At 62.6% G+C, this 26,197-nt stretch overlaps 1 protein-coding gene across 3 annotated transcripts in view; it reads left to right on the top strand.

Annotated features, from left to right (window-relative positions):
* The first annotated feature begins 5,809 nt into the window (after positions 1–5,809).
* SKI (SKI proto-oncogene) overlaps positions 5,810–26,197 on the top strand; it is a 65,733-nt gene continuing 45,345 nt past the window's right edge. For all 3 annotated transcript variants that reach the window (XM_080802567.1, XM_080802568.1, XM_080802566.1), the window contains exon 1: positions 5,810–6,852. In XM_080802567.1, the coding sequence (XP_080658693.1) occupies positions 5,884–6,852 (969 nt within the window). In that variant the 5' untranslated portion in view covers positions 5,810–5,883. The remainder of the gene's footprint in view (positions 6,853–26,197) is intronic.

Here is a 26,197-nt window from a genome sequence, read left to right as displayed (position 1 = left end):
CAAGTGAACTATTTCATAACTTTGGTTCTTTTGTTTACACTATTTTAATTATGTAAATACTGTTCTCTGGTGATCCAAGGCGTGAACTCTGTTTAGATATTTTGTTTTTCCTGGAGTTAATATTTGTTTTTATGTTTTCGCCTGCTGAGTTCTCTCTGTGCCTATAGCTAACCCCTCCTACATCTTCTGACAGGCACCAGTTTCCCATCTAGTCGAACGCATCCTACATTCCATCGGTTCTAAGTTTCCCTGGCACCCTCTTTCCTGTCCTGGTCTGGGCGGGTTGCTCCCTGGACTCTGCCTCTAGACTGATGGGCAGAGTCGGAAGTCCCCGTCACAGACGGGACACCTGCATCTTTTTTTTTTTTTTTTAAAGATTTTATTTATTTATTTGACAGACAGAGATCACAATTAGGCAGAGAGGCAGGCAGAGAGAGAGGGGAGGAAGCAGGCTCCCCGCTGAGCAGAGAGCCCGACGCAGGGCTCGATCCCAGGACCCTGGGATCATGACCTGAGCCAAAGGCAGAGGCTTTAACCCACTGAGCCACCCAGGTGCCCCGGGACACCTGCATCTTAACTCGCGCTGTCGTGACGGTTCCAACTCCCGTTTCAGAAACGGCCTGTGACCTCAACTCTGTCCCACGCTGGCCTAAACTCTCAGCCCACAGTGGGCGTAGGGCCAGCCCCAAGCCTCATGTAGGCTGCTCGGTCTCCACTCTCCTCACCACTGTGGCTCGTGTGTCCAGCTCTGCAGAGCTGCCTCCCCTGGGCATTGTCACGGGACATTTAAAATACACGCCCCTATTCTCCGGCGTATGCGCTGCAGCGGGAAGGGGGCCGTCTCCTCTGCCCCCGTGGTTGAAGCTGGAGCCTATGCTCTTGGTGTTCTGCGAGTGTCCCCTCAGGCCTTACCCCGCAGGCACAGTGGTGAGCCTTCCAGCTGCCTCAGGCTAGAGCAAGCTCCGCCAGGCATCTCAAACTAAGCAGGGCTGAAAAGAGAATTTATGCTTCCTCCCTATAACATTCTTAAAAATACTTTTTGTGTTTTCTAACAATCTCGAACTTAAAGAAAAGTTGCACAACTAGCACAGGAGCCCCCGCCCCACCTCCCACAATCCGGAAGCACTGGCGATGGCTGGCCCGTTGCTCTATCACACGCCAAAGCGAGGGTGTCCTCGGACATAACCAGAGCACCTCGTCCAAATCGGGGACACTGCCGTCCAGTCTTAGATCGCATCCAAGACTTTCTGGTTGTCCCAGTAACGTCCTCTGCGGCAACAAGACCAGCCCAGGGCCACACGTCCTACTGAGCCATCACCTTTTTAGTCTCCAAAGGTCCAGAACATTCCTTGGCCTTTCCCTAACTGCTGAGACCCTGACCCCTTTAAAGGTTCTGGGCCCTCTCTCTGCAGAGCCCCTCCTTGCGGGTGTCCGAGTTTTCACCCGATCAGATGCGGGTTATGCTGCTTTGGCGGGAGAATCACAGAGGGGATGTGTGGTCTGCCGTCCCCGTTGGTGAGGCAGGATCGCCTCCGACAGAGTGATGGTGCCCACCTAGACCGCTGGGTTACGGTGGTGTCCGCCGGCCTCTCCCTGGGAACTCACTCCTCTTCCCTTGGTGATTAATGGGGACCTTGTGCGAGGAACTTGAAAACTAGGCAAATAGCATATTTCTCATCAAACTTCCAACTCACAAATCCATTTATTTTAATAAGTATCTGAATATGCGTGGACTTGTGGTTTCCTATTTTATTCCATGATCACAGCTCATGCCTGTAATTATGACCTCTGATTTGCCAGTGGGGGGGGCCCTTCGAGCTGGCACACGTCCTTCTGACACGTCCCCGTTATGCTTTGAGCCCTTCCGTACTTCTGGGCACTGGAAGGCATTCCAGGATCGTCCTGCACGCTCCCCGCCTGAGCCCTGAGATCAGCCATCCTGCCAAAGAATTCTGGTTCCCGCTCGTGGGGGATGGGATTTAGAAACCAGGATGCAGGTTCTTGTGTGCTCACTGCTGTTGGGGTGTCACTTCTCTCAGGCCCTCTCACCAGACAGAGCTAAGAATTACACAGATGTTTGTACAAACACGTTTACATCTATAGTTTTTCTCTTTGTTTATAAATATTTAAACTTGTGGGTTCACACTGGTATTGCTAATTCCAATTCAACACACACGATTCATTTATCCCTCTCCATATCTGTAATGCCCATCTCTAACAGCGAGAACCTGGACTCCTGTGACCCCTCAAGTCTCCACAGCACCCGAGGGACCTTACTCCTTTACCAGCAGATGTGTCCTTCCCTTGCCAGTCTTTCCACAGGGGATCAAAGCCATGTGGGTAGAACTTGCTCTCCCCCCACCCCATTGCTGCCAGCACTTGTCTCTGTGCCTTCAGGGGTACGAGCTCCACAAATGTGAACACACATGAGCTGCTGCCCACAATCGTCAGCCAGAGAGTTGGGGGGGGGTAGTGGTGGCACACAGGTGTAGTGGGTCCCTGTCCCTGCCCTCTGATGGAGCTGTGCCCGTGGCCTGGACCTTCTACCTGGCAGCCTGGTGTCTGGTCATTGGCAGTGGGAGAAGTGGAGGAGTGAGCCACCCCACCATCCAGCTGCACGGGTGGGTTGGAGGTTGAAGGAAGGACAGCAGGGTTGAGAGGCCCCCCACTGGGCCAGGAAGAAGACAGGGGGCCTGGCTGGCTCTGTCTAGGCATGGCTAGCCTGTGAGGTGGGCTTCACGGCTCCAGAGAACATCGCTTGGGGAGGAGGCCTCAAAGTCCACCGAGAAGGAAACGTTTCAGAGGCAATCCAGTCCCTTCCTGCTTCCCAGGGCCCTTTGATGCTCACCTGTCCCCCATCACATGCCCCCTGCAGCTCTGGAAAAATGCTGACCCCTGCCTTCGTGGAACTCGTCCCTAGACTCCTATAAAGCCAGAGGATGTAGAGGGAAGTGGCCCATTTGATCCAGGCACTGCCCATCAAGAGGACCACGGGCTCAGGGCCCCCAAGGGAGGGCCCGCTTGGCCAACAGAGCGAGAGAAATTCTGCGCTTGGCTGGAAACCGTTTCCAGCTCCCCCCAACCAGTGCCCCAGCCACCTCATTTGGATTACAGGTTGCCTGAGCTGTGTGGAATTCAAGTCCACATAGAAGGAACCAACCCTCTCAGGGTGCAACATAAATGAACTTTTTTGGCCCAAAATGTGGGCCAAGAGAATGATGTCCCCAAACAAGCACGAAGTCCCTTTTGTTTGGTTTTTAAATACCCCTTCTGAGTTTCATGTCGCAAGAGACAAACCTCTTGTAGGGCGGCTGCTCCTGGGGGGATCAGAGAGAAGGGTGGGAGGGACAGCCCTAGGACACAGGCGACAGAGAGAAGGGTGGGAGGGACAGCCCTAGGACACAGGCGAGGGGAGGGGAAGGCTCGTGCTCACAGAGGAGAGTGGTTGGTTCCGGACCGAGCTCGGCACCGAGTCTCCAGCCCCTCCTGGGTGTCTCTGTGCACCTGCGGCCATGCAGGGCTGGGGTGGTTGCCCGTCCTCGTGGCCTCTCCAGACACCTGCCTGCATCTCAGGGCATCATGGGCCTGTAGAGATGACAGGTCAGCACCTCAGGGCCGGTGCCACCCCCCAGGAGCTCTGGACTGGGGGCAGCTTCAGCCTGCACTGGGGAGGCAGGAGCAGGGGGTGACAGGCTGAAGTCAGGTGAAGCTCACCCAGGCTGAAGCGGGCTCGGCCCTCTCGCCTGCGCCCTGCTCCGTGGGTGTTCTTCACGTGTCACCCAGTGCAATACTCAGAAGGGGTATTTAGAAACTTGGGTGCCCTTGTCCTGTGGCGGAGAAGGTGCCACCACCTAGCTCGGCTGGACTGTCCGTCCGTGTCCGACTGGAGCACAGACACATCCTCTCTGGGATGTCCAGTCCCCAACCCGTCGGCCCCCATTAAGACGCTGCCTCACCTGGGGGCTACCTAGCCAGTCCCGCTTGGGGGGGCCCGTCTTCTCCCACCCCGGGAACACCCCAGTCCCTGGAAGGACCCACAGCGGGGTGTGTCCCCCCAGCTCTGCCGCAGACGCCCTCCAGACGCTAAATGGCTGTCCTGCCGGGGTCGGGGGTCAGGCCACCTGCCCGAGGTTCCCGGGACTCCCCCCAGGCTTGGCCCCGGCCAGGGCCGGAGGGCGCAGCGCGCGGCCGGCGCTCCCGGAGAGGGCTTGGCCCCCGCGGAGCCGGCCGTCCTGCCCTGCGGCTGCTGGCCCTGCCGGCGGCGCGCGGCGACCAGGGCGCGGGGCACGGGGTGGCAGGGCGCTCGGTCGGGGGGGGGGCCGCGGCGCCTGCACGTGCGGGGGCCGGGGACAGGCTGCACTGTGTGCGCGCCCGCGCGGGGTCCTCGGCCGGGGCAAGCCTAACGTGCAGGGACCCCCTTGTTGTCCCCGTCCTTCGACGGGACCCGGGTCGGGCCCAGGGCTGCCCCCGTCGTGTGCGGGGTTCCCTACGGTCGCGTGGCGTGGCACCCCCGTCCTGCCCGCCCCTCCGCGAGCCTGCGGTTGTGGCGGGGGCCGCGTGTGGGTTTCTGGGCCCCCGCGGCGGCGGTGGCGGCGGCGGCGGAACCGGCGCCTTCCCAGCCACGCAGGAAGCGGCCTCGGCCGGAAGGGGGGCCCCGGGCGCCGCCGCTGCCCCCGCCGAGCGCCCTTCCGGCGGGCGGGGCCGAGCGGAGCCGAGCGGGGCCGAGCGGGGCCGAGCGGGGCGGAGCGGGGGGCCGAGCGGGGGCCGAGCGGGGCCGAGCGGGGCCGAGCGGGGGCCGAGCGGGGCCGAGCGGAGCCGAGTCTCGGCCGAGCGGAGCCGAGTCCCTGGCGGACGGGCCCGAGTGCGGCCGAGCCGGCCCGAGCCCCGGGCTGGGTGGTGGCGGCGCGGGGGGAGCGCGCGTTCCTGGAAGAGCCAGGCCGGGAGGCGGTCGCATTCCTGGCCGGCGCTCGGCTGAGGCGGACGCGCGGCTCCAGACGGCGCGAGGGGCGGGGCGGCGGCGCGGGGCGGGGCGGCGCGGGGCGGGGCGGCGGCGTGAGCTCAGCGCTCGGCGCTCAGTCCGAGCCGGAGCGAGCCGCCGGGAGGATGTGCGCCGAGCCCCGCGCCTCCGCCGCCGCCGCCGCCGCCGCCGCCGCGCTCTGAGGGCCGCCGCCACAGGCGCTCCCGCCGCCCCGGAAGCCGCGCGCGCGCAGGCGGGCGGGCGGGCCGCGGAGCCGGGCGCGGGCGGCGGGGTGGGCGCGGGCCGGGCCGGGGCGGCCGGCGGCGGGCGCGACGCGGCCGGCCAGCGCCGCCGGGACGAGCCGGGCGGGCGCCGCGCGGTGGGAGGAGCGGGGCGGCGGCGGCGGCGCGCCGCGCGAGGACGGCCCGGCGGGCCCCGCGCCCGCGCCCCCGCTCCTCCCGGGCCCCTCGGCCTCGGCCGCCGCGGCGATTCGCGCCTCGCGGCGCCGGCACCTGCCCGCGCGCCCCCCGCGAGCCCCGGGCCCGCGAGCGTTGGCGTTGGCGTTGGCGGCGCGCGCAGGGGCATGCCCCGCGCCTAGGGCCCGGGGGGCGCGCGGGGGGCGCGCGGGGGGCCCGGGCGGCGGCGGCGGCGGCGGCGGCGGCGGCGGGCGCGGCGCGGGGCGCGTGGATGTGGCGCCGGGCCCGGGTGCCGGCGGGCTCCAGCGGCGGGACCCCTTCGCCCCGCCCGCCTACCCCTTCGCGCCCCCGGGCGAGGCCGAGGCCGCGGTCGTGATCGGGCGGGAGCCGGCGGCGGGGGGGGGCCGGGGCCGGGGCCGGGGGCGCCGCCGGGGCGCGCGGGGCGGCGGCGGGGGCCGCGGGGGCCCGGGTGCGCGGGAGCGGGAGCGGCCCGGGGAGCCGGAGCGCACCATGGAGGCGGCGGCGGGTGGCCGCGGCGGCTTCCAGCCGCACCCGGGGCTGCAGAAGACGCTGGAGCAGTTCCACCTGAGCTCTATGAGCTCGCTGGGCGGCCCGGCCGCCTTCTCGGCGCGCTGGGCGCAGGAGGCCTACAAGAAGGAGAGCGCCAAGGAGGCCAGCGCGGCTGCGGTGCCGGCGCCGGTGCCCGCGGCCGCGGAGCCGCCGCCCGTGCTGCACCTGCCAGCCATCCAGCCGCCGCCGCCGGTGCTCCCCGGGCCCTTCTTCATGCCGTCCGACCGCTCGACCGAGCGCTGCGAGACCGTGCTGGAGGGCGAGACCATCTCGTGCTTCGTGGTGGGCGGCGAGAAGCGCCTGTGCCTGCCGCAGATCCTCAACTCGGTGCTGCGCGACTTCTCGCTGCAGCAGATCAACTCGGTGTGCGACGAGCTGCACATCTATTGCTCGCGCTGCACGGCGGACCAGCTGGAGATCCTCAAAGTCATGGGCATCCTGCCCTTCTCGGCGCCCTCGTGCGGGCTCATCACCAAGACGGACGCCGAGCGCCTGTGCAACGCGCTGCTGTACGGTGGCGCCTACCCGCCGCCCTGCAAGAAGGAGCTGGCCGCCAGCCTGGCGCTGGGCCTGGAGCTCAGCGAGCGCAGCGTGCGCGTGTACCACGAGTGCTTCGGCAAGTGCAAGGGGCTGCTGGTGCCGGAGCTCTACAGCAGCCCAAGCGCCGCCTGCATCCAGTGCCTCGACTGCCGCCTCATGTACCCCCCGCACAAGTTCGTGGTGCACTCGCACAAGGCGCTGGAGAACCGGACCTGCCACTGGGGCTTCGACTCGGCCAACTGGCGGGCCTACATCCTGCTGAGCCAGGACTACACGGGCAAGGAGGAGCAGGCGCGCCTTGGCCGCTGCCTGGACGACGTGAAGGAGAAGTTTGACTATGGCAACAAGTACAAGCGGCGGGTGCCCCGGGTGAGTGTCCCTGCCGGCTGTGGGGGTGGGAGGACACCGGGGCGCTGGGTCCCAGGGCCTGGAAGCTGGGGGGCCCTCCTGGGCCGGGGACTCAGTCTGTGCAATTTGGGGTTTTTCTCAGCATTTGGGTTTATTTTGAAGAAATTCAGGGTAGCGTCGGCATCCCCGTCGACAGTCGTGTGGGAAGGTCCTCCGGCTCGACCCCTGTGATGAGCCAGCTGGCTTGGCGTGGGGGGGGGGGCTCGGTGGTCTGGGGGCTGGCTTGCTGGGTGGAGAAGCCTTCCCGAGGCCGCAGCCGCTGCCCGGGTGGGCTGGGAAGGGCAGGCTGCAGCGCTCGAGTGCTCTTGCTCTACGTCCTGGGCAGTTAGATCCGGGCTGGGCCCAGGCTGCAGCCTCAGGCCTAGGCCTTCCTCGGGGGCTGTGAGGGGGTGTGCAGACCGAGGCCCCCCCGCCCCCCGCTCACAGGCAGTGGGGTGCCTGCCGCTGGTCCTCCGCAGACAGAACTGGGCCGGATGGGGCCTGTTTGCGCCTTGCAGTCTTGGGAGACAGAGTCAGAAACGAGGCCAGGTGTCCAGGCTGCAGTGGCGGGGGCTGAGACTCAGCGGCTGCGGGTGTGTTTCCGCGGGCCTGCCAGGATGGGAGTCCCAGAGCCCCCCTGTATGGGGGCCGGGGCTGCTTGGCCCTGGGCTTGAGGCCTGGTCAGTGGGCACCTGGGGCCCTGAGTAGGAGTAGCTCCTGGCCTGTGATTTGTTTTGGACACGCCCGTTTCCGTGTCCCCCTCTCTCTGAGATGCTGCGGGCTGGGGGGAGGGCCACTGGCCCAGGCTCTGTTGTTTGCCGGGCGGAGGACCTGTGACCTGGCTGGGTAGCTGACTGGGTAGCTCCCGGGCCACTGGACGCCTAGACCCCTCACTGACGATCCTCACCGAGTTTTCATGGTGTCCTCCCCTCCCCAGGCGTTTGTAACTTTTCTTTTAAGCCCCCAGGCTTATTAAATTGTACACACAGAATGCTGCATTGGCTCAGCTATTCTGAGGAGGCCTAATTAATTCAGCTACTGCATCAAACTTTTTTTTTCTAAATCTGTGAATAGACGCTCCCGCCCGGTTTTCTCCGGGCGCCCCTCCAGCGGAGTGTCAGCGTCTCGGTGAGCAGAGAGGGGGCTGGGGATGGAGGGGCCTGTTGCCTGTGCTCGGAGGGGGCTGCCGTGTGTGCGCGCGCGCGCGCGCGCGTGCACACGCCTTCCGCGGCGCTCCTGCCCGCAGCTCTGGCGCCGCCCAGGTGGCCGCCTGCCGCAGACCGTGGGGCAGGGTCGGGCGGGGTGGGGGTCTGAGGGTCTGAGCAGGGGGATACCGGCGGGAAAGGCCCAAGCGTTTGATTTCGGATGACTTGGTGATGGGTGGCGGGATGGGCACCCTCCGTGATCCGCGGGTTTTTCCGTTTGGGGTGCCCGTACCTTCCGCGCCCAGTGTGCCCTGGGGGGGGGCCTCAGACTGCAGTTAGTGGCCGAACCGTGGCAGGGGCCCTTGTCTGGCAGGCTGTGTCCGTGTCGGTGTCTGAGTCGGGGGGCGTGAGGGGTGTGTGGTGTGGTCTCCCCGGCTCCCAGGGGCTGGCCCTTTGTCACAGCCGCGGCCCCGGGCCCGGGTCTCTGGTAGCCGGTGCTGTGGTTCTGGGCGCGGCCGTCCCCGGCTCAGGGAAGGCGCAGCCTGAGCGCCAGGCCCAGGCGCTGCGTGGGGAGCAGCTGGACCGTGCCCTGCGGCCCGGGGATCGGAGGCCGGCGCCGCTGTCTGCGCCGGCCTTCCCGGGAGCTGCTTGGGGCGGCCTTTCTTCCGTGCTTTCCCTGATGCTGCCCTAAAGGTCCTTCACGGATGAAACAAGAATTTCCCCACGGATAGGAAGGGCTGCGTATCCTAAGTGGGTGGGGTCCGCAGGCCACAGGGCCAGCCTGCCGTCCTCGAGCTGGTGAGCCGGACCGGGCGCCCGGCGCCGGGCTTCCTGGAGCGCTGGGGGGCTCTGCTGCTGGCTCTGCCGCCCCGCGGGGACCCCGCTCGCCAGCTTCTCTGTTCGGCCTGTGCTTGGGGCTCTGCCTGCTGCCTTGGCTCTGTGACCATGCAGTTGGGAGTCATGGGGTGCGTCGTCCTCTTTAAATGTTCTGGCGCAGCCACGTTCTCATCCGTGTGCGTGCCAAGGGCCCTGAGCGAGGCGGGTGGAGCTCAGGGTGGGAGGGGACCCCCAGCTGCCCAGAGCCGACTTGTGCTGGGAGGAGCTGCTTGGGAAGACCCCCCACCCTGTCGCACCCCCCCACAAAAGCCCTGCTTGTCTCCGATTGCTCCTTCCACTGGCCTTTGACAGCCTATTTGTGGAATTGGTTTTGGAATTTTTTCAGTTGTTTGGTAGGTTAGTTTAATATTTTTGACTCACCAAGGATGAGGACAGCAGGGAACAAAGAATGTGCTAGAATTCTCTTTGTAGGGGACACGGTTCCCCTGGGGCCTTGGGTTCTGTTGAGGCCACGGGAGCTGGAGTGTGTTCCAGGCTGTGGGGCTGAAGTGCCGCCCGGGGCTCCTGCCAGCCAGAGACTCGGTCAGCGCTCACTGCCGCGGGGGCCGGGAGGGGCCTCCGGGGTGCCGGGGAGCTGCCTCTGAGCCCCTTCCCCGCAAGTTGCTGTCCTCGGCGTCCCGCAGTGGGCCAGTCCAGCTGTGGACCCCCATGGGGCTGCTCCAGTAGCCTCATCGTGCCTCTGCTGGCTGCGTGACCACGCGCCAGTGGCTTAACCTCTCTGTGTCTCTGTGTTCTCGTGTGTGAAACGGGGACTGTAGTAAGTGGCATGACGGCGATGTTGTATTTTTCTAGGGCGTGCAGGTGTTCGCTGTCGGGGGGGGTGGGCATGGGGATGTGTCATTTTGTTGCTGGGGGGACATGTGGTGAGGAGGTGGGGACTCGGGGACTTCTCCGCTCCTCTGCCCCCTTGGCTCTGTCCCTGCCCCTCCGGCTTGTTGCTCACGGTGTTTGGACCAAATCAGGCCGGTTGCTGTCAGAGGCGGACATCGGTGCCTCCGGCTTGGCTGCTGTGTGGGGCCCGGCTCCTTGCGGGGCCATCAGGGGCTTCCCGTTCAGGCCGACCGCAGGGCGGTGCTTGGGCTCTGGAAACGGGCTCCTTGGAACTGCTGTCCTGCGGGGTGTCCCAATTCTCGGGTTGGAGAGCCAGGCCTGTGTGTGTTTCTCGAGCCCCTGCCTTCCAGACACCCGAGTTCTCAGAGGCGCTTGTCGCGTGGGTCGTTGTGCTCCAGGGGCCCGCTGTGGCATGAGTGCCGGTGACTGGATTTGTCTGAATTCCTCACGTGGGAAGTCTTCCCCGTGTCACTTGAGAATTTTCCCTGGTCACAGGGCAGTGTTTTCTGAAAGCAGAGGCCCGGCCAGCCGCGCTGGTGGCCTGGCGTCTCGTGGCCCTGTTGGAGAGTGACTGCAGCTTATAAGTGCACCTGCCAGAAAGGGGGTTCCAGCCCGTGGACCCTCCCCTAGTGAGGCGTGGTCTGCTCCTTGAAGCTGGAGTTCTCTCGGGAAGGAATGCCGTCAAGACCGTTCCTTCAGGCTGGAGCAGACTCTGACCCGTGTGCGTCATCTGGGACCCCCTCTTTCCTGGGGGGTACCGTGCTTTACCCTGATGCCGTCTGTTGTGTGGGCAGAGATTCAGAGGGTCGGTTGTCCCTTTGTCCCCTTGTTTTGCTGTAGGCTTTCGTGGGGTTCCGTGGTGATTTTCTGCCTCCAGACGCTTGGCTGAGGACGTGGGGAGCCATCTCAGGTGATGCTCTGAATTGTCTTGGGGGTGACCCTGGATGGGCTTTGGCTCCCGCCCCCTCCCCGCCATGCAGAAGGACGGGGTCTGCAAGTTGGTCTGGTTGCCCGGATGAAGGCCCTGGAGTGAAGGTTGGGAGTCGTCTCACATGGGGGCTATGGCAGCTTGAACGAGGCCTCTTCTTTCTCCCTGTGCCCCGCAGTGGGCTGTGCGAGAGTGGGGGGGGGCCTCAGGGCCGGCCAGGTGCCTCGGCCTGTCTGTGTGTGCAGAGCCGTGTCTGGACGGTCCTCCAGGCGTGGGCTGCCTGTCCATCTGTCTGCCTGTCCCTCTGTCGGCCACCCTGCCGTTTCCAGGACCCGTCTTTGGAGCTGGGCCCGGTCCCTAGCTTCTGGAGTTTTCCCAGGGCGGCAGCTGGCCTGGGGCAGCAGGGTCATTGGGTGACCTTCGTCTGTTCCCGCTACCTCTCCGGGGTCCCCCAGGCAGCGCAGAGCCTTGGGAGTAGGGTCACGGACTCTCGGCGTCTCGGTTTCTCAGCCTTCCGCAGCCGGTTTGTGCAATGTGTGTCTGAGATGTCGGGCCAGGGCAGACAGGCCAGGAGCAGGAGGAAGTCTGGGGGAGTGTGACCGAGCCCCGCCCCACACCCCTGGCTGCGGGGACCTGTGGGGGGAGGTGGTGCTTCCGGGGCAGCCCCAGCTGTCTGGCGGGTGGTGACCGCGGGAGGTGGCCGAGGCTGGCGGCCGGACTCTTTGTGGCCCGGAGACTGTTCCACAAGCAGCAATAATGTGTCTCTTTCTAAGGATTGCGAAAGTCGGGGAGGATTTCTCCACTGGAAGAATTATGCAAGTTTCAACTGAAATGTTTTTAAAAAGTTTCTTTGTTTTGAGTCAAAATATAGAGGCTGAATTATTTCCTTCAGGTCTGTGAGAGCGGCGGTGGGAGGAGAAGGCGTCCATTCTTGGTCAGGCACTCGCCCTCCTGGTTTGCTGTCCCTGAGGAAGTGGGGAAACAGGCAAAGTGGGCCGGGGGTGGGGGGCATTGGGATGCAGCCCGGGCGTGGCCAGGGGACCATACCCATTGCTCCCCATTTTCTGTTTATCGACCATCTCAGATGTGGGGGGCAGATCAGAGTTGCTGAGAAGGGACAGGAAGTCATTTCCTGGGGGTGTGGGGCTGTGTGTGGCGGTGGCTCCTCCCCGCACGGCCTCGCTTGGTCTGAAGCAGGTTTCGGGTAGCGTTGGGTTATCCGTGGGAATGAAGAGGTGTGGGTGGCCCTCGGGGGGCTACGTACGTGGTCCCCTGTTGCATGTGCGAGCACAGCACGGTTCCCCACCCTGCCCCACGTCTCAGAGGCTGCTCCCTCCCCCAGGAGACCAGGTGTGGTGTGTCCAGGCAAACTCAGGTCACACCCGGGAAGCCTCTAGCCTGTCCCCAGGGCTGGCGGTGGGGTCAGCCATAGCTCTTACGCTGCTCTTCGTGAGTCGGGGGCGCGGTTCTAGAGGACGGCCTGGACGCCCTCCTGCCTCTGCCGGCAGCATCACTGCAGGTGCTCAGCGAGGTGGGGTGGCCTTCCCAGTCACAGAGCTTGGGAGCTGGTTAGGGGGGGCGACAGGAGGGTCCTCTACTTCTGGGACTCACCACCGCTTGTGTCTCCTTATTTACTACGGAGGAAGGATGGTGAAGGACCCGGACTTGGGCGTGACGTTGACGTGAGGTGGTGGGGATGAGGGTAGCACTGGAAGAAGGACCGGAGCGGCCGGGGCGCCTGTGGGGGGAGCGAGGCCTCTGGCTGTGTGTGGGCCTGCCGGTGACTGAGGTGCCCGTTCTCTGCAGCGTGTGGCCTGCGTGCTGCTCTGGCTTTTGCTAGAAATTCTTGTCCCTTTGGTAATCCTCGTGTCTTCCGTGCTGGTGAAGCAGATGGGAGGCTTCAAGAGGGGTCTTGGCAGGAGCCTGGGAAACAGCGGAGGTTGTCGTGGTATGCGGTGTTTGTGTTTTATCTGCTGTAACTGTTTGACTTAGAAGGAATCAAAGGGCGCGTCCGCTTGGTGGTTTTCAGCTCTAGGTGGTGATTCAGGAAGTCTCCTCGTGCGGCTCTGGGCCTCGCAGCCCGCCGTGGTCTGGCTGCCCCCGGGCTTGGTTCTCCGGGCTGCCCTTGTTGCGGTGGGCCTGGGATCTGTGTGTTTGTGGTCGTGTTGTCAGCCTCATGGAGGGCGCAGGCTGGTCATGGCTGGGTCCCCAGAACGAATACTCCTTGAATGACTCACGGAGGCATGAAATCACTGGTTGTTGGGGGCTTTTGGGCAGCTCTGCTCTTAGCTGGAGAAGGCGAGGTATAAGAACTCTCTTGGGCAGACTGATGTCCCTGAGGTGTCACTCGTCCTGGTCGTGTGGCTTGAAGAAGGTGGCTTGCTTAGGCCTCTGGGGGGTGGTTGAAACCTTGTTTGAACCCGCTTGGCTCGCTCTGGAGGTAGACGAGCCTGGCCGTGGTGCCCGCCCCAATGTGGCTTCCGCCGGGATAGGAGCGGGCTCCTTTGAAAAGAAACGTGTCTTGTTGAGAACAGGCTTCCCGTGGGACCACCTGTGTTGCTTGGTGTGCAGGAACACCGCTGTGGGGGGTGGTGGTAGGAGGGCCGGCTGCAGGGCTGCTGGGGGGAGGGAAGCCCCAGCCAGGGGCTCATCCTGCCCTGAGGGTGAGCTGGGCTCTGGGGGTCTAAGGGCCCAGGGTGCTGGTGGGGCTCTGGTGTGGCCCTTCTCTTCCTAGCCCTGCCCCTAAGGCCACATATGAGGTGGCAGGTGGGGGTGACAGTCACACGATGACAGCTCAGCTGCATATCCCAGCCCCTGTGTCTGACCCTGTGGGATGGGCCGATGGGAAGGAATGGGGCTGAGCCCGCGGAGCACATTAGGCATGGGGGTGTGGGTGGTGGCTGTGGCTTGGGGTCTTCTGACCGGTGTTACGTTGCTCGTCTGTCCCACAGGAGCCGCCAGCCACATCATCATAGGAGCGGGTTGGTTGTGACTTCACGTCTGGGGACCGGCCCGGAGCCTGGCCTGGTGGCACGTTCTCCTTTGCACCCCGCTCTTCCCAGTGGGCTGTGCAGCAGGGTGGGGGGGGTGACTGAAGGTCTGTCCTGCTTCATGAGCAGGAACGGACCCCAGTGCTGCCCCGGCCCCACACTCTGGGGGAAGCGCAGCCACGCCCATCACCAGCAGCCTGCAGGGACCTGGCCCCAGCAAGGTTGGCGGGCTGCCTGGGTCTGAGGCTGGGGGTGTCTGGATGACCTGTGAGTCCCTGTGATGGTGGGCCAGGTCTGCCTTCCCTTGGGAGCAGAGCCAGCTTCTCGTGCCCTGTCCACGTCTGTCTGCTGTCAGCTGAGTGTTCTCTTTGTGATCCCAGCCCGACGGAGACTGACTGACTGGGAGGTGAGGCCTTCTCGGGGCCGGTAGTGGGGGTAGGCTGGCTGGCACCAGGCCGTGCCCCCTTTCCCACCTCGAGGAAGCTCCCTTTTCACACCCGATCTTCTGTCTCTGCGTACTCAGACCTGGAGTTTGCTGTTGTCACTGCTTCTGCGTGTGGCGTCCATGGGTCTCATGGCACCCATGGTGGTGCTCCCTCCTGGCATGGGACCATGGCGGTTGGGCACCACTCGTGCTGTCCGCCCATCACTGTGGACGCGTGCTTCTAATTGCCAGACGTTCTCTGTTGAGAGCCGCTCGGTGCTGTGTGGAAACCATCGGGACCAGAAATGCCTGTTGCCTCTGCAGACCCGTGTGGTCCAGCCGTGGGGGGCGTGCACGCTGGTCTGCCGTCTTTACTCGGGCTCTGCGCTAAGGGTCACACAGCAACCCCCGTTTGAAACACCCACGGCCTCTCATCTGCCTGGGCCTCATGGTGCCCAGTCTGGATCCCAAAGCCGCCCTGGTCAGCCGAGTTCCGTGTGTCGTGCTGAGGTCGGCGTCTGCCGTCCCCTGAGCCCCAGCGCTGGTTGGGCCCCTCGGCGCAGGGAGCTGTATGTTTCTCAAACGGCAGGGCTGGCGCTTGGTGAGCTCGTGGAGGAACCAGGGAAGAAGGGGGCAGTCAGGAGTGCTGCTGGTGAAGCTGGGAACCCTCTCCCTGGTGGAGGGGACAGGTGCACGCGTCCCACATGTGGTTCTGGAATCTGCCGGGCGTTCCCCTCTGGGTGGGGGGGGGGCGTTGAGGCAGAAGCGCTGGGCAGCAGGGAGGTGCTGTCCTCAGCCCTGGCCACAGTGAGCAGGTCTCCTCCTCTCCCCCTGGGTGGGGGGCCCTGGGCCACAGCGAGAGTGTTGCATCGGGAGCTGGCCCCGGGCTGGCTGGCCCTGTTGGGGTGGGTGACCCTCGCGCCTCGGGTACAGTCTGGGCGGCCTTGGCCGAGGCTCGGCCGCCCGGTGTGGCCGCGCGGGTGAGGTGGGTGCCGCCGGCTCCGCCTTACCTGCTGCCTCCTGCTTCCTGGCGCTACAACTGTGCTGCCCAAACCATTAAAAAAATTGTGCTCCCAAGTTGAATGATATGCAAATGTAGTCAATTAAGCGAGGGGATTTTAATTAGCAGTTTAAGTTCATGTGTGAAGTGCCTTGCCTTAATTACTTGACAGTTTTGTTGTAAATTTGCTAAGTTTTTTTTGCAGAACTATCAAAACTGTGATTTTTTTTTTTTTTTAAACATTCTTGTGTGCAGTAAGTGTCGCCCAGCCTGCCTGACCTTAGTTGATTTTGTCTCAGTTTAGGGAGCTCTTGAAGCTGTAAGAACAAGGTAAGCCGCTGGGTTGCCTCGGTGTGGCTCGATGAGTGACAGTGTGTCCCGTGTTTCCTGGAGTGTGGGGCCGGCTGTGGTCGCGGGCTCCTAACTCAGGTCCAGGAGCCCATGGCAACACCTAGGGCTGGGGCCACGTGCCTGGTCCCGGAAGGGAGGTCAGGAAGGCTCCTGACTGAGGGGACCACGGAGGACCAGCTCTGCCCTGATGACCTGTGCCTTGATGGGCCTGGGTCCTGGGGTGGCTATAGCATACACCCCGGGTCCTGGCCTGGGCCAGAGCGCACACCCCGGTTGGTCTCTGACGCCTGCTGAAGGCCCCGGGGAGGTCCGAACTTTGGAGCTCCTTCCTGGCCGTGCGGTGGGAAGCTTCCCTCCTGCATCACCCTCGTCCCCCGATCTTCCAACCCAGAGTGTGCTGTCCACCTTGTGGGCTCAGCCAGGGCCGGCCCACTGTTCCTTGGCTGCTGCTGGGTGGCTGGTCAGCGCATGTGTCCCTTGGGCTTGTGTTAGGATCTCCCGTTTACGGGAGAACTTGCTTCACTTCCCCGTCAGTGCTGTTGAGATGGTCTCGGGTTACTGAGGGGTCCTCTGTGGTATTCAGTGAACCCCTAGATTTCCCTGCCTGGTTGGGCTTGATGTCTCTTGTGCACATAGGCCTTCTATTTTGTCGGTTAAACATTTACATGTGAATTGTGATTTCTTTGGTAGATCTGTTTTCTCTCAGTCTCTGTGACAAACGCTGGGTCTCGTTCTCTCTGTGATCCGTGGGGGCTGAGGATGACAGCAGGGACCTAGCCAGGCTGACGCACAGCACGGCCTGCTGTCGCCGTGGCCCCCGAACCTCAGCCGGTGTGGCCCTGTCGGCAGGTGTGGGGGCCAGAGGGCTGGGCGAGGCGGGTGCAGAAGCTTGGTGGCGATGCCGGTGGCCCTGCCCTTGTTGCTGGAACGCGGCTGGCTGTGCGGAGCAGAAGCCCAGAGAAGTGACCCGGATCCCTTCCTGCGTCTCCCAGCCTCGACGGCAGGAGTTCTGTGTCCCCGCCCCCCGACACGGGGCCGGTGGGAGTGCGTTTCTTGCCCCGTCATTGGGACATGTCTGTGGACTTATGAAAACGTGCTGTTATGCTCGGAAATTTCTAGCTGATACTGAAATCGGGAGACTGGTTCTCACAAGCCCACGCGCCAGCCCAGCGGTTCCCGGCGTCTCGGTCGCTCGTTTCGTCCGACTGCTCCCTCCCCGCGTGTGCAGCGGGCTGTCGTTCTTTACTAAAGCGAATCCCAGCATCTTATTTCACAGTTTGGCGTTTCGGTATCTGACATACCCAGCGTTGCGGAAGGCCGTGACCCTGGTGCAGGTGGGGGACTGAGGTCACGAGGACGCCCGCCCGTGTTCGGCTCCTGGCTGTCTCCGAATTGGCTCTTCCGCCGGTGCTCCCCACGACCCAGAGCCACCTTTCCTGTGGGCGACGGGCCTTCTGTGCACACACGCCTCCGTGTGCACGTGCGTGTGCGTGCCTGGCCTTGCGCCTGTACAGCGGGGCGTTTCTAAGTCCTCGGGCCGTTGAGGGTTCTGGAAGTAACACCTGGGGCGCGTGCTGTGTGTGGCTCCAGGTGACGCTTTGGGGAGTGTCCTGCCTCTGATGCTTCACAGAAGCCTTGTGCAGCCCTGGGGACGAGCAAGGAAGGCAGGTGTCTGCTGGCTGTCGGCCGCTTTGTCCCCGCCCCCGGCCAGGGGGAGCCATGCACTGTGCCCAAGTTTCCCCGGGGATGTCCTCCCCTGCATCCTCCCACGTCTGGACCTGTGTCCCCGCGTAGCTGGCACGGCCCCATCAGTCATGCCCATCTCATCTCTGCGGGACTCTCACCTGGTGCTCTTGTCCCTCCCGTGTGTTGCCTCGTTGCTCTGTGGCTTTCTGGCTTCCCACGTGGATGGCCGTGGATAACAGCTGCAGCTGGTCGTTGGCCAGCGTGTGTGCGTGTGTCTGGAGCATGGGCTGGGGGCGAGAGGACCGAGTCAGGCGCCTGGATCACACGAATGGTTTCCTGACGTGGCTCCGCCGGCGGGCCAAGCCCCTGCAGGGAGGGCGGGTCCTCTGTCCCCTGGTGGCTGAGGTCTGCTGTCACTCTGAGTGCATCTCCTTGGGCACGTGTGAGGTCGGGTGGGGGCGAGTTTCTTATAGGAGGCTCGGCGGATCAAAGAGGGCGCACACAGCGTCCACATGTCTGTCTCTTCTACCTCATAATCCCTGCTGGGGGTGGCGCTGGTATGTGGTCTGACGGTTTCCCTGCTCGGGCACTGGGAAGGTGTAAGGCCTTTTCAGGGGTTCTTTTTAAAGATTTTTATTTATTTGTTTGACAGAGAGAGACAGAGAGAGAAGGAGCACAAGCAGAGGGCGTGGGGGAGGGAGAAGCAGTCTCCCCACCAAGCAGGGAGCCCCATGCGGGGCTTGATCCCGACACCCTGGGACCATGACCTGAGCTGGAGGCAGACGATCAACACACTGAGCCCCCCAGGGGCCCCTCAAGAGTTCTTGATTTTACCTGTTACCGAATTCTTTCTCGCACAGCTCTCCCGTTCACATCCCCACAGAGTTACGTAGGTGCTCATTCTCCTAACCCTTCACCACCTTTGTTTGGTTACTGTCATTCAGGATGCCTTTCTCTGTTAGCTTGGAAGGTGAAAATCTCATTGTTTAACTTTTTTCTAGTGGCATAGGCCGTTGTGTTATTTTTAGAATTTCTGTAATTTGCCTTGTGTATTTGTGTTATTGAGGTTAAAAAGCATATCTCACAAAACTTGCTATCTTAGCCATTTTTTTCAAGTAAGCTCTACACCCAACACGGGGCCTGAACTTACAACCTGAGATCAAGAGTCGCGCGCTTCACCGAGCAAACCAGCCAGACGCCCCTCTTTACCATTTTTAAGTGCACAGTTCAGGGACGTAAGGACGTCCGCATTGTCGTATGTCACGTCTCCCATCCATTTCTAGAATTTTTCATCTTCCCAACCGAGAGTCTGTTTCTGCGAAACACTCGCGCCCCCTCCCCTCGCCCCAGCCGTCCACCCTTCTCCTTTCTGTCCCCGAATGTGACTTCTGTAGGGACGTCCAGCGAGTGGAGTCCTGTAGGGTTTGTGCTCCTGTTTCTGGTGTGTCTCTGCAAAGCGCGTCCACGTCGGCCGCGCCGCTGGCACGTCCTTCCTGCTTGAGGCTGAACCGTCTGTGTCTCGCTCCGCCGGGGAGGAGCACTGCGGTTGCTCCCATGCTTTAGCTCTTAATGAAAGCGCAGCCTTGAGCGCAGGCGTGCGGGGGTGTTTCTGAGACCCCGCTTCCCGCCCTGGGGCGCAGACCCTGCGGGAGAACCGCTGCTGCTTCCTGGAGCCGCTTCCCTCGTTCGAGGAGCCCCCGTCCTGTTTGCCGCGGCGGCGCCCTCCTCCGCTCTCGCCCACCGTGCCCGAGGGTCTCAGTTTCCGCACGTCCTTGCTGAGGACGCTCGTGAGGGTATTTTCGGTGTTTTCGAGAAGGGAGCCGTCCTGGTGAGTGTCAGGTGGCCTCTGCCGGTCCTGCTGCTGGGCGTTTCCCAGATGCCGGGTGCTGGTGAGTGTCTTGTATGCTGTCGGCCACACGCATGTTGTTTTGGGGGAAATGTCTGTTCGGGTCCTTTGTCCTGTTTCGCGTCGGGCTGTTTGTTGGCCTGGAGGAGCTGTGTCTGTGTTCGCGTTATTCCCATCACTCTGTGGCGAGTGGCGCGCGGTGTCCTGTCTGCTGCACGTAGTGGGCTCGGCCAGCCCTCTGTTGGTGCGGCCGAGGCAGGGGCATCTCTGGGCTGGGGACACATCTTTTCTTAAGTGGGTTCTCCACACCCAGCATGGAGCCCGGTGAGGGGCCTGAGATCCAGCCCTGAGCTGAGACCGAGAGTCGGATGCTCACCCAGGCGCCCCTGGAGGACCCCCCCCCCGCTTCTTTGTAGGAGAGCCCGGTGCCATAGGAACTCTGTTGCACCTGGACAGGGGCTCATGCCCAGTGCAGAGGTAGCAGCGGCCTGTTGGGGTGGGGGGCTGTGTCATTGGGGGAGCAAGTCTCATGGCGGGAGCACGTGGCATTTTGTTATGGAGCATCTGCTGTGTGCCTGGCCTGTGCCCAGCCGGGAGAGAGAACCCGCTTAGGGCCTCAGGGTCAGGCTGGTGGGCTGGCGGCCCCACTCCGCTCACTGTGCTGAGAGCTACCTTTGCCTTGTACAGAGACCTGCATGAGAGCTGTGGCCTGTGTGCGTGTGTGCCTGGACAGGGCCAAGCTTGGGACAGAAGGCTGGGCCGCGGCCTGGGGATGGGAGAGGGCAGCAAGGGGGCGCAGGCTCTGAGGGCGGCTGGGCTGGCTTGGCACACATTTCCTCCCTCCTCCTCCCCCTCCTCCTCCTGTTTCTTCCTTCTTCTTCCTCTTTCTCTTCTTTTGTTTATTTTTACAGAGAGCACATGTGCGCTCAAGAGTAGGGAGGGGGGCGGGGGAGAGGGAGAGAGAGACTCTGAAGCAGGCCCCCCGCTGAGCAGGGACCCAGGTGCGGGACTCGATCCCAGGACCCTGAGATCATGACCTGAGCCGAAGGCAGAGGCTCAGCCGACTAAGCCAGCCAGGCGTCCCTGTTTTCTCTTTCTTAAGTTTGTACTCTGCCAGTGTCTGGAGAAATTCTTTTTTTTTTTTTTTTAAAGATTTTATTTATTTACTTGACAGACAGAGATGACAAGCAGGCAGAGGCAGGCAGAGAGAGAGAGAGAGGGGGAAGCAGGCTCCCCACTGAGCAGAGAGCCCGGTGCGAGGCTTGATCCCAGGACCCCGAGATCATGACCCAAGCCGAAGGCAGAGGCTTAACCCACTGAGCCACCCAGGCGCCCCATATCTGGAGAAATTCTTGAAGACAGAAATGGATTCACTGGGACGCCTGGGTGGCTCGTTCGGTTGAGTGTCTGCCTTTGGCTCAGGTCACCAGTTCGGGGCCCTGGGATCGAGCCCTGTTTCTGCTCCTTGCTCAGTGGGGAGCCTGCTTCTCCCTCTCCCTGTGCAGTTCCCCCTGCTTGTGCTCATGCTCTCTCTCAAATAAATAAGTGAAATCTTAAAAAAAAAACCCAGCAGTGGATTCACTGAAAGTGATGCTTCTCACCAAAGATCCGCCTTTCTTTTAGTCTCCTCACCGGGTGTGGGTGGCGTAAGGGACTCAGTGTGAGGAGACAACAGCTTGGGACAGCTCAGAGCCCGACGGCTTAACCCTGACTTCGCCCAGCAAGCAGGAGGAAAGGACCCTGGGGCTGCCCTTAGGCGGCAGGATGAAGGGAGGTGGGTGCCTGAGTGCCCAGGGCAGGCTCGGGGAGCGCGGGGGCTCTGTGGCCAAGTCCACCAAGCTTTAGAAAAGTCGGCGGTTTGGGAAGCACGTGACTGGGACCGTCAGCCACTTCGCTTCCCCTCTCCACCTGTGAACGTCCTTTCCCGTGAGGCCGGCGGTCGTCTGCGCGGCTCACGGCCCTCGTGTGCGGACTTTGAGGGCCAGGCCTGTTCTGGGCCATGGTTTGCATTAGTTTGCTTCTGTTGGTTCCAGGAGGCTGGGGGTGACGGGTGGCCTGGGGGACACTGGTCCTTCACACGGGCCACATGCCGCCATGTCCTGGCCCCTCGTGGGGAGGCGAGCGTGTGTACGTGACCAAGGCTGTGAGGCTGAAGGGGTGACTGCGGCCCTTCTCCCAAGCCCCGGAGGGCCTGGCCCACTGCCTCTTAGGGTGTTGGCCTGGAGGTCCTGGGGTGGCTCCAGGGGCCTGGGGGTTGTCCAGGCTAGACACGTGGGGCCCCCACTGCCTGTGTCCCCATCCCTTGGGGCTGCACTCACCGAGCCAGTGACTCAGCTGCCAGCAGCCATCCCTGTTACTTGGTTCCCAGATGGCCCGTGTTGGCCTCCTGCGTCAGGAGCAGGCGTGGAGCTGAGGGACCTGAGGCTCCTGGTCCAGGGGACAGCTCTGTCTCTGTGTTAAGGAGGGTAGGGCACTCTGGGAGGGGGAGGATCCTTGATGTTTGGTTTGCAAATACCAGCCTCCCCAGCCCCCCGAGTGCTGGTCAGAAGGAAAGCCTGGCTGTGACCTACGTGTGTGGGTGGGGGGTGGCCCTTTGTGTTTGGGGTAAAGAAAAATGGCAGTTGGAGATCTCTCTGCGGCTGCTCGGCTGCCTCTCGTGCTGCTCCCCGTGAGGCGCTGCTGTCCCTGAGTCTGATGTTAACCCCCTTACCTCACTTTCTCTGCAAGCAGGAGTCATTGAAGCTTTTTGGTATTTTTGGCCAAGTAGGAGTTTCTAGAAGTTCGGAGAGAGACAGAGAGCCTGGGCCCAGGTCTTGTCCTCACTCTGGTCACACCACCTCCCTGGGCCTCAGCTTACCCTCTTGTAGTGGGTGACGAGGGTGATGAGGGTGCCGTGCTATGAAGATTTGCACCTTCTGGTTCTTTCCAGAGCCAGGGCAGCTGACAGGAGGCAGCCAGGCCGGTCGGATGGACGACAGCAGGTGCTGTGAGCAGACCGCACGGGGGGGTGCCAGGTGCGGAGGCTCCCTGTGCCCATGTCTTGGGGCCCGTGCGGTCCGTTTTCGGTGACCCCCTGCAGGCTGTGCTCCTCCCTGGACTCCCACAGCGTGGTGTCGCCTGTGAGACAGGTGATGGAGTGTCTGACCCGGTTCTCTGTGTGATCAAGTCCACACGGTTCCTGACTCACCCGCTGGGATGCCGGGAGCCATCCCTGTCCTCGAAGCCATCCAGGCTGAGGTCGTCCCAGGCTCCTGGGCTCGGTGTGGTTGAGGGTGACGGCACACAGACGTGCCCTAAGCAGTGCCTGGTGATGGGCTGGTACCAAGTTTGATCTTCGGATGACTTCTGGCTGGAGGGAAGGCCAGAGGTCCGTTTCAGAGCAAGGCTGGTAGGAGGTGTCTTCCTTCCTTCCTTTCTTCCAAAGATTTTATTTCTTTGTCAGAGAGAGAGCCAGAGCATGAGCAGGGGTAGGGGCAGAGGGAGAAGCAGACTCCCTGCTGAGCAGGGAGCCTGACATGGGGCTCAATCCCAGGACCCCAGATCATAACGTGAGCCGAAGCCAGATGCTTCACTGACTGAGCCACCCCAGGCGCCCCAGGATGTGTTTTCCAGTGGGGTGGCCTTTGGTAATTCTTCAAACGGGGCTTTTGGTAATTCAGCCAGCAGTGGTGACTTCATCCACAGCCGTGATCTGAACCAGGTAAAATTGACCCCAGAGCGATTTTTATTTTCTTACATGGACTCCACGCCCCACGCAGGACTTGAACTCATGTCCCAAGATCGAGAATCACGTGCTCTACTGACTTGAGCCGGCCGGTGCCCCCGACCCCAGAGCAGTTCTTATCTGGAAAAGCGAGGTTTCTCAGAAAATGAAATCAGGGCAGTGAGCGGAGAACCAGCCACGAGAGCCGCAGTGCCCTGTCCTGCTCGTGCGGGGGAGGAGCAGTGAGGAGGGGCTCCTGGAGCAGACGTCTCTAGTCGGGAACCCTGGCTGCGGGCTAGGGTCTCAGGGTCTTGGCTCCGTGCTCGGCAGGCCTGGCCAGACCGAGAGCGCTTCTCTCCGTCCTCCTGCCGCTGTTGGTGCAGGTCCACACGAGCGTCGGATTCCTGGATCGTTGTATTGAAGCATTGAACGGGAATTTTTTTTTTTTTTAAGATTTTATTTATTTATTTGACAGAGATCACAAGCAAGCAGAGAGACAGGCAGAGAGAGAGAGAGGAGGAAGCAGGCTCCCCACTGAGCAGAGAACCTGATGTGGGGCTCGATCCCAGGACCCTGAGATCATGACCTGAGCCGAAGGCAGAGGCTTTAACCCACGGAGCCCCCCAGGCACCCCTGAACTGGTATTTGATACTGGTTTTTATGACCAGGGTTTGGTACAGTTCCTGAAATTGGGGATTTTGAGAGCCAGGTGTCACGTGGCTGCCGCTGAGTAGACTCCAGGGTGGAGTTCATAGTCCTGCACAGCCCACGGCTCAGACGTGGCACCTGCTGGGCCATCCCGAGGGTGCCTCATACCCCTTTCTGGCCCTCATGCGTTTGCCTGCATCCTCCAGGTGTGGGTGGCCGATGGAGGAGCCGAGAGGAGTCTGTAAGCCCGCTGCTTCTCCTTGGCTTGGGATTTTTGTTGTGGACAGTCTTCAGGCCTCCAGTGGAGTCACGACAGCTGCGCTCACCGAGGTTCGCGAGTGTGGACACCGTGTGGTGTTGGCTCACCCTCTGATTGGCGAGCGCGCGTCCTCGGCGTACGTTTCCTGCAGGTGAGGGCGTCCTCGTGTTGGCACAACAAGATGACCCTCACGGAGCAGCCCGTAGCCCTGATCTGCCCAGGACCCACCGGGACACACCTCTGCCCCCAAGCTGCCTGTCTTCGGGGCCCCTCCCCTGCCTTTGGTCCTTGGTGACATGGGTCCATTGGGAGGCCTGGGGCCAGCCTGTGGGTTGGGTGTCTACACCCGGGTTCAGGTGCGCCCCCTGGTCAGGTGGGAGCCTGGTGGTGCCATGGCGTCCTCCCCAGCGGTGGCTGGAGGCCCATGTGGCCTGCCTCTGCTCAGGCGGGGAACTTTGATCGTGCTCCTGGGTGGGGTCTGCCTTTTCCCTGCGCCGTTAATCAGTAACACGCGGAGGACTTTAGACCTCCTCCGCATCTGCCGTGCTGAACTTTCTCCCGGTGGGTTCAACGCCCCTGCCCTACCCCGCTGACCCGGTTACCATGATCCCGTGAACCCTGTGTCTGCTTCTCCCGGAGCACCTGCCCTCCCTCCTTCCTGCTGCCCGACTGTCACTGCCCACTGTGCTTGCTTTTTCCTTTTTTCTAAAAGATTTTATTTATTCATTTGACAGAGATCACAAGTAGGCAGAGGGCAGGCAGAGGTGGTGGTGGGGGAAGCAGGCTCCCTGCCGAGCAGAGAGCCGGATGCGGGGCTCGATCCCAGGACCCTGAGACCATGACCTGAGCCGAAGGCAGGGGCTTAACCCACTGAGCCACCCAGGCGCCCCGCCCCACGGTGTTTTCTAATTCAGTCTGCGACAGGGTTGTGGTCCGTTCTGGCCATTGTTCTGATGACTAAATTGTCCCTCTTTTGGCCACCCCCAGGACTCAGTCCCTCCTGATGTCTTTTTCCTGAGACCCCCTGACACTGTCACACCCTCGGGGGGAGCGGGTGGCTTGAGCGTTCTTGGAGGGGGCCCTGAGGGAACCGCATCAGCAGGGCGGGTCGGAGGCACAGAGCCCTGTCCCCACCATGGGCACGTCCTTCTCCCAGCTGGGGCTCCTGCTGAGGGTGGGGCTGGGTCACCCCAGGGCAGACGGAGGTGTGGAGGATGTCTCTCAGGTGGACGCTGGCCGTTTTCCCGACTCTCTTTGCCGTAGGTCAATTATAGAAGCTGAGCCACTTGCTTCCGCTCCACGATTTTCTCTGGCTCCTGGCTCTGGGGACCGCCCGCGACGTTGTGTCTGTTGACATTTCCCGGTCCCCGCGTCTGTGCCTCTGTCAGCTGTGCCCGGAAAGGCCGTGGCATGTGGTCGCTCACGTTCCTCCTCGCTCGGAGTGCTCTCCTGTGCTTGCTCCCTGTGCTAGGAGGTGTCCCCGGAGGCCCGGCCCCTGGTCCGTCCGGTCCTCCCGTGTCGTGTCGTCCTGTGTGGCGAGTGGGGTCAGGAGGGAGAGGAAGCCGGGTGGGGCGGTGGCCTCCGTCAGACGCTCGTCCCATTGCTTTGGATTGGAGTGAGGGCGTTGAAACGGTCCTTATCTCTATCTTTTCTTTTAGTTTTTGTATTACTGGGGAGAGCACAAGCGACCGAGGTGGCGAAGGGAGAGGGAGAAGCTGCTACAGACTCCCTGCCGCGCGCGGAGCCGGACGTGGGACTCGGCCACACGCACTCTGGGCCCAAGGCTCCAGCCTCGGCCGGGGGTCTCGCTTTTGCTCCTGAGGCCGTGTTCCCGCCGTGCGTGCTGTGCCGGTCCCCTGACTCCGGCAGCAGGAGGCAGAGGCGGGGACAGGCCTCTGCCTGCGGGGGGGGGGGGGGGGGGGGCCGGGCGGGGGCGCGTTGTGGGGGGTGGCTGGCCCGCCAGTGTGTTCCCATGCCCGGTGCGGTCAGCTGCCGCCCCGCCCTCGTGTCGGTCTGTGCGTCGCGTGTTGCACAGAGACCTTGGTTCAGATGGGGGGCTGCGGCCTTGGGGAGCCTGTGCCTCAGTGGGAAGGAGCCCACAGCTTCCAGGGAGCAGTAAGGGTGAGTGGAGGTGGGGGACTCGTCAGCAGAGGCCTCGGCCAGGGTTAGTGCCGGTGGCCCGTACACGTTGTGGACCAGAGCAAACGTCCCGGCCAGAGTGCTTCCCGTTGGGGAAGGTTCTCCATTTGTCTAGATTCTTTGTATTTGCGAGTCACGTTTGTCCTGTCGGTCCACGTCGAGGGCTTTGCTCTGACTGAGGAGTCATCCCAGGCCCCCCATGCCCCGCACCAAGGGCTGCTGTCCCGTTGGTGTGGCCTTGCCCTCGCTGAGGGAGGTCACCCCGCTGCCCCGCGGTCTGGGAAGGGCCTCCCCGGAGGTGAGAGCAAAGCCAGACCCTTCCTTGGGCTTCTGTGAGACCCTGGCCGTGGCAGAGGCGGCGGGGGTCACCTTGCATTCCCTCTGGGGCCGCGGTCCCATAGCGTTCGGGGTCCTGAGCTGTGCCGTGTGGTCTTTGTTTCAGACACCCAGGCTGCGTTCGTCAGTGGCCTCTAGGTGGGC

This window comes from Martes martes (assembly GCF_963455335.1).
Source record: "Martes martes genome assembly, chromosome: 4".
NCBI classification, from domain to species: Eukaryota; Metazoa; Chordata; class Mammalia; order Carnivora; family Mustelidae; genus Martes; species Martes martes.
The sequence above is the reverse complement of the archived record's forward strand: the minus strand, read 5'-3'. Positions and strand labels throughout refer to the sequence as shown.